Raw genomic sequence first — 7,965 nt, forward strand, 5'->3', positions numbered from 1 at the left:
GGTGTTTAAATTTTACCATGATTGCGATCTTTCATTTCCCACCATGCAATGTCTGAAAGTGTTTATTTCGTGTATTTTTGTCATTTCTTTAGTTTCTTAAGTCAAAAGGTAAAATAGAATCTCTGTTATTCTACCTTGGCCAAAATCAGAAGTATTAATTCCTTTCTTTTTAGAATGCGTCAGTCATGAAATTTTCTTATATATTCATTTCTCTCAAACTAAGATATGAATTACTTATTTGTATCTGTTAGGCCGTCACAAAACACACCAAACACCGGAGTAAGGGAAAGGATTTATTGGGGAAAACCTAGCAGACCGGAGGGAAGGGGTGAAGAGGGAAAAAGAGAGGGTAAGAGAGAAAGAGGAGAAAGGAGAGGAGAGAGGAGAGTGAGAGAGAGAGGGGAGGAGCAGAGAGCACAGGGAGTGAGAGTGAAGCATGAGAAGAGAGTGAGAGTGAAGCATGAGAAGAGAGATTAGAGTGGGAGAAAGAGCGAGGAGAGAAGGGAGCCACGTGTTCAGGAACAGGTCCTTTTAAAACTTTGCTGGAGGGTGGGCAAGGAAGCAGGAGCATCGAATCCCATTAGGACGGGGGTGGAGCTTGACCAACCACGGGACTAGAGCCTAGGATGGTGTCAGGGTGTAGATCCCGCCATAGATAAAACCGCGCCATTTTCCTATCAGTATCCTGTTCATCTTTGTATCATTTGCACCTCACATAAAATTTTAGAAAAGGTCCTGAAAAGAATACACAATATTTATCCAGTGTTTCTATAACATACAGTGATATAACTCCTTTCAAATTTATGCTACATTGTCCCTACAAAAGAAACTATTTTGGAATTCATTTTGTTGATAAGAGAACTGAGATGGAGAGGATGATGGAACAAGGACATAGCCTCAGCCATTTTAGGTTTCTTGTTACCCCTGCCTTCTTTTAAGAGATCAGCTCTGTCTCACACCCTGTATTGTCCCCCACCCCACCCCTGCATTCTTCCCCAGGTTTGGAAGCCAGTGGGCCAAACCTGAAGAACCAGTATGGAGAAGTTCATCTCTGCCTACTGCCCCGCCCACTAGCCCACCTAAAATATAAAATGCGCCAGTCTGCTGGGGTCAAGGCCTCTGTCATTTTTGGTTTATTTGGTCTGTGAGCATGATGGCAATTGATTGGCCTCTGCAGATTTATTTTCTCTGAATAAATCTGGTCTGGCTGTGAGTTCATATTCTGTTTCCTCTCTGCTTTGCACCCCTTTTCTTACATTTGGTGCCCCGTGTGAGAAGGCACCAAACTGCACTCTTTTCCTAACAGAGAATAAGTGACTTGTCCAGGACCACAATTCAGTAAATATACTCAACATATCTTTCTTGAATAAATACTGAGCTGAATAGTGATAATCATACATATGATTAATTAATTCATATGAACTAAGGGCCAGGCATTTGGCATGCTGGCTAAGATGCTGCTTGGGATGCTCCCCTCCCTTATCAGAGTGATTGGGTTCAAGTCCCAGCTCTGCCACCACTCCCATCTTCCTGCTGAAATTTGCCATTGATGGCTGAAGTACTTGGATCCCTGCCACCCACACAGGAGAACTGGATGGAGTTCTGGGCTCCTGGTTTTGGCCTGGTTCACCCATGACTCTTTAGGGCATTTGGGAAGTGAATCAGTAAATCATTGGATGGGAGATCTCTCATTCTCTTTCAAATGAAAATGAAAAGAAATCATATGAACTAAAACTTTTTTTTCAGAACCAGAAAAAGCCAAAGAGAGTTGGAGAACAGAAGATTTAGGTGAGTGAGGATGGGACCTCTTTATTTGGGAAGTCTGCGTCATTTCGTTGCCAGGTGCCCAAGGCGCATAAAAAAAGTTATGAGGGGATTTCAAAAAACCTTGTGGAAGGTGGAATTAAAAGAAACGATTATTGTGGTGCAAAAAATTTTTGATATTGATGCATTTTTTTCATAATACACTTTTCTCATGGGCTTTCTGAAGACCCTTTGTATTTATGGATTTCGAAATTTTTATGCCCAAATAAATTTATCTTTTGAGTTTTCTGTGAACTTTCTGAAGTACCTTTATACTGTGTGCTATATGACTTAAAAAATCACTTGTCAAGTACATTTTATGGCAGTTTTCTTGGTGATATTTAATCAAGACTCTTCTTGGGCCCAGCAGTGATGCAGGCTTCTTGGTAATGGTAGCTAACCTGCTTCTCCATCACTCATGGTTCTTAATCTTGGCCTGCTTCAGGATCAGCCACAAGGATTACTAAAACATGCGTTGCTGGGCTTCCCCTCCAGGGTTTTCTGATGTAGTGGGTCAAGGTTGTATTAATTTCTTATGTCTTTCCAAGTGATGTTAGTGCTGCTGGCCCAGAAGCTAGATTTTGAGAACCACTGGTGCAAATTCTATTTCAGATGATCTTTATTTTTCTTTTTTAAATCTTTAACTTCAAATTGTTATGGAAGGAATTCATTGAAAGAAACTTTCAGAATGACACCATGAGTAAATCACATGGCTTTACCTGATCACTTTCTTACATTTGGTTGGTATTTATTGCTTACATGTGACAGTTACTGATGGCCAATTCCTTAGCATCTTGGAATTAGTTCAGTCTTCTAGGTGTTCTGGCTTTCACTTAGAGTGCCATGTGTTGATGAACTTGGGTCCCCTTGGCAGCAGAGGCTCTCAGATGATTTCTGCCCTTGGTGAATGATTGTTACAGCACAAGGACCTGCTTCTTACACTCTGGCTTGCATGTAATCCTTTCTCCCAGATATCCACATGCCTCATGCACTCATCTTCTTTTTATCTTTATTTAAAGATCACCTTCCCAGAGAAGGCTTTCTTAATGTCATCATAGAGAATTGAAACTCATTCTCTAGACTTTCTGTTCCCCTTTCCTTATTTTTTTCCATAACATTTGTCACCTTGTATCTTTTCATACAATTTTTTCTATATTTTATTTGTGGTGTGTCACTACCTACTATATTTAAACTGATTGAAGTCATAGATTTTGTCTTTTCTGTTCACTGTCATACATAATAGGCACTATAAGCATATAGTAAATGGATGATTAAATAAATAATTTTTGACCTATGAATAATAATAAATTGTATTATTCAATGATGGACTTAATTATTTTGTTCTACTTTGCGTATGTTGTTATACTTTTAAAAAAATTTATGTTGCCTTATCAACTTTATTAACTATTTTTATTTGAAAGGCAAAGAGACAGATAAAGACAGAAGCATACAGAGAGAGAGAAGCCCAGAATTTCATTCAGTTCTCCCATGTTGGTGGTAGGGAGCCAAGTCCTTGAGCTATCCCTGATTCCTCTCAGGGTAAACATTAGCAAGAAGCTAGAACTGGAAACAGAGCTGGGACTCAAATTAAATCATTGTACCAAATGCCTACCCATAGAATTATACTTTATTTTGTGATCATTCTCTACTTAAAGTCAAGGGCAAAGCCTTTAGGTCTTCTTAAGATTCACTTTAGGGCAGCTGTCCAAAGGCACTGTGAGGGACTGGTGCTGTGGTACAGTGGGTTAAGCTGCTGTCTGTAGTGCCGGCATCCCACATGGGTGCTGGTTTGAGTCCCAGCTGCTCTACTTCCGATCCAGCTCTCTGCTAATGTTCCTGGGAAAGCAGTAGAAGATGGCTCAAGTGCTTGCGCCCCTGCACCTACCTGGGAGATATGGATGAAGCTTCTTCCTCCTGGCTTTGGCCTGTGCCAGCCTTGGCCACAGTGGCCATTTTGGGAGTGAACCAGCAGATGGAAGAGCTCTCTGTGTCTCTCCCTCTCTCTTTTTGTAATTCTGACTTTCAAATAGATAAATAAGTAAACAAACAAACAAATAAATTAAATCTTTTTTTTTTTTAAGGCACTGTGATAATTTGCATGTTACATGGTATGGCTCCTCTTCTGAATGCATCCATCCCTAGTTACTAGTCTGTAATCCAAATTTCTCCCAACAACTAGCTTTTCACTAATGCTCCAGATGTCCATTACCTTTGGCCATCCCTTGGAACCAACCCAGTGTTACTCTTCCCCTGTGTCCTGTAGCCTCAGCCTGTCCCCACATCTGCACTCTTACAGCCAACATTCCACAAAAATGTATCTTGTATTTCAAAATAATCTTTGATTTAATGCACATTTCCTTCATATTACAGCACTACTTATATTCCAGATGATTTTCTTGATAGTATTGTATTTTATATTCCCTCTTTCTTTTTTAGGTTTTATTTCCCAGATTCTATTTTTTTTACTGAAGTCATTCAGATCTGTTGCCACTGCATGCAGAAGATACTTTCAATCCGTCATGATGCTACTTGAAATGTTCTCCCCTTGGTCTCTCCTTGCCTTTTATCCTATTCTGTGGTACCATACTCTTGATTTTTCTTCTTTTGGTTGCCCATCCTTCAACTAATCTGTAGATTGTCTCCTTTTGTTGTCTTCCCCAGTGATCTAGGTCATTTTTATAGATTTAATTATCATTAATATATTTGGTGGCTTCCTAAACTTTCTCTCTAGCTCTTATCTCTTTCTTATAATTATGAAACTGACAACTTACAATTGCATGTCCACAGAAATCTCTAATTCTACCACTAACCCACCTCTTGTGTTCCTTTTCACCTCAGATATCTCCACCTCTCACTCAGTATAGTTGGAGGCTTGATATCCTGGGTTATACCTTCTTTTCCATCATTGCTTCCATAATATCTATTTGATATGGCTAACAGAGGTTAAGATTAGGTTCCTTGAAATATTCAAGAGTATTTGATAAGAATTAAAATTCTCTAGCTTTACATGCCTCATGACAAATAGTGACATTTTATTACTTATTTCATTTGGAGATGGAGAGATTGAGGCTCACATAAATTGTGACATGACCAAAGTTCCTGGAAAATGATTAGGATTGGAACTGGAGACCTATAAATACCTGCAAATACAAGACAGATCATGGATTGGATTCCTTTCTATCCCTGGACATGAACAGAATTTTCTTTCAGTTTGGTACAGTCATTGCTCATCCTGTAGATACGGTCTCAAATTTCTGGCATACTATTATACCACTGTTTTCAAGCAGAATGAAAGTGCTGAAGATAAGAAATGCTTTGTGATATACTAAACACCAGTGGTGAGTTTTCCTTAGAATCAAGGACACAATTCTGTCCTTTGTCTTTCTCAAATCTTCTTTTACCTTTTCAATCCTCAACCTGTAGATGAAACAGTTCAGGAGGGGTGTTACCACTGTAGTGAGAAGAACAGTGACCTTGTCAAAATCCAGTGAATGTGTCTGATTTGGTCTTGCATACACAACAATGTTTCTTCCATAAGCAATGGAAATGACTGTGATGTGAGAAGCACAGGTAGAAAAAGCTTTCTGATGGCCTTGGGCTGAGGGGATGTACAGGATGGTAGAAATGATGTAGGCATAGGGTCCAGTAGTGAATGCCAGGGAACTCAGAATGACAAGGGCAGAGGGGAGAAAGTTTATCTTCTCAATGTGGGAGTATCTACACTGGCCACCTGTAGAAGAGGGGCAATGTCACAGGAAAAATGATTAATTTCTTCCCTACAGTAAGGTAGCCTTGCCACTACAATGGTTGGTACCAACACAGGAGGGCTCCCACCCAGCATTCAAGAACCAGCAGGAGGCAGGCTCTGCTGTTCATGATGATGGTGTAGCACAGAGCGTTACAGTTGGCCACGGAGCAGTCAAAGGACATGATTGCCAAGAGGAGAAACTCCACTATCCCCAGGAAGAAGTAGAAATACGCTTGAGTCATGCAGCCAGCAAAGGATATGATCTTTTTCTCTTCTACCAGACAAGCTAGCAACTTTGGGGGTCAACTGTAGCGTATACAATATTCAGACAGGACAAATTGTTGAGGAGGAAGTACATTGGGATTTGCAGGTGATGGTTGGTGCATATGAGGGAGATGATGATAACGTTCCCTATTGCTATTAATGTGTAAGTCAGCGAGAGAAGTGCAAAAAGGAATATTTGAATCTCCAGAAGACCTGGAAAGGCAGTCAGGGTGAATTCAGTGACAGTGCTCACATTTCCCATGGCCATTGCTACAAGTCGGCAGGCTGTCCCTGAAGAAACAAGGAAAGGAAACTCAGCTTGGGTGATTGTACAAATAACCATTGAAAGTGTATTATTGAGAGTGGGTTATATTGAGAGATGGGTCATGGCTTATCGTCCTCTATGTAAAGTCACTACTGTGGCTTTGACAGTCAAAATACTATTTAGACACACTTCTGTAAAACTAAGGGATAAGATTGCATAAAAATCTCTATGCTTCCTTCTATTTATAGAATTCTGTACTTTTTAAGGAGGTGGAATTTTATGCATTTCTACTCTTCCAGCTTCCATTATCCAGCAAAAAAAAAAAAAATGTGCTAAAGTGCTGACTCATGCTTTAAACAGACACCTTTCTGTTACTCTGAAGTTTAAAATCACTGAGAGAGAAATCCCTTTAAACAGTTTCTAGCCTTTTTTATAACTGTTTTTTTTTTTTTTTCCACTTTGGTAGTTGACATTTGTGACCTGTTGTGAGTAACAGATAAAAGTTGATTGGTTGATTTATGTTTCCCTATGTCTGGTGATCTACAGAATCTCCTAATTTTTTCAATTTCAATTTATCTGGCATGCTTAGATCTTTGGACACAAATTAGAATTGTTTGAAAAGAGGGGTGGCTCACAGACCCTATCAATCACCTGAGAAGACACCCCAAAGGGGATTAATGGGTATCTTATCTTTATGTTCTATGTCTAAAATCTACCTCCCTACCAGTTCTATGGAGTATGTGATATTTACAACATCTGTATGCTGATCATATCTTTTGAAGTATGAAAACATCAGAGAGGTACAGATGATAAGTGTGAAGGTAAAGTAGGGATGATTTTACTTCCTTGATTTACTTGATGAAATCATCAAGGTATACTTCAAGACTATCAATTCTGTTCTTTATCCCAGTGTCTGAGAGATTCTTCTGTTGCACAAATTCCTCCATTTCAGATTAAAACTATCTGTGCTTTATCTCTGACCAAGCTTTCTATGTCTAGATTTCACTTAGCACCTCCTTAACAAAAAGTTAGCCACTGCTCCCTTAGTATGAATTTTTCTTTTCTCACCTCCTCTCTTACTCTTTCCTTCAGATAAAAAAACTTTGCCTGCCTATTTAATTTGTATTTGAAATTTTTCTATTACAAGAAAGTCATTTTCAGTGTAAAGAATTTCAAGATGCAAATGCAGAAAAGAAAATTAAAATCAGTACTCAAGCTTCTTACAGAACTTAGTGTCAATATTAGGTGTAAAAATTTCCAGGCTGTTTTGGAGCTGATTGTTTCTTAACTGAATAAATAATAGTAAGTTATGAAAAGTTGAATTGGTAGCTGAGAAATATTGTTAATGTCGACTTAATCTGAATCCTAACAGATTGACATCTGGCGCCAATAAGAATATTAACAGATTAGGGAGAGTATACATAGAGAAGGATATTTACCAAAAGTGATATAATATTAGTAAGTAAGACATGGGAAGGGGCCAGTATTGTGGCATTGTGGGTAAAGTTGCTGCCTGTGATGCTGGCATCCCATATGGATGCTGGTTCGAGATCCAGCTGCTCCACTGCCAATCCAGCTCCCTGCTAATGTGCCTGGGAAAGCAGTGGAAGATAGAAGGAAAGCAGAGATTTTTATTGTAAGAAGAACTGGTGGGAATTATGGTTTTTTTTAGAAAACTTTTATTTAATAAATATAAATTTCAAAAGTACAACTTTTGGATTATAGAAGTTTTCCCCCATAACCTCCCTCCCACCCACAAACCATCCACTTTTAAAAAAAAAATGTGAAAGTAGGTTATTCACTGATATTGTAAGATGTAAAATTCTGGGTGGGTGTTTGGCACGGGGATTAAAATGTTGGTTGGGATGCTCATGTCTCAGCTGAG

The 7,965-nt window shown here is 39.1% G+C and overlaps 1 protein-coding gene across 1 annotated transcript; it reads right to left on the reverse strand.

Annotated features, from left to right (window-relative positions):
* Positions 1–4,880: 4,880 nt before the first annotated feature.
* On the reverse strand, positions 4,881–6,221 carry OR6M1 (olfactory receptor family 6 subfamily M member 1). The gene is given in 4 exon segments (XM_051818909.3): positions 4,881–5,512; positions 5,515–5,625; positions 5,628–5,855; positions 5,858–6,221. Coding segments are annotated over 4 exon segments (1,122 nt in total). The 5' UTR covers positions 6,159–6,221; the 3' UTR covers positions 4,881–5,030.
* Between the last annotated feature and the right edge of the window lie 1,744 nt (positions 6,222–7,965).

This window comes from Oryctolagus cuniculus, chromosome 1, assembly GCF_051225735.1.
Source record: "Oryctolagus cuniculus isolate XC-2025 breed Fujian yellow rabbit chromosome 1, ASM5122573v1, whole genome shotgun sequence".
Classification (NCBI taxonomy): Eukaryota; Metazoa; Chordata; class Mammalia; order Lagomorpha; family Leporidae; genus Oryctolagus; species Oryctolagus cuniculus.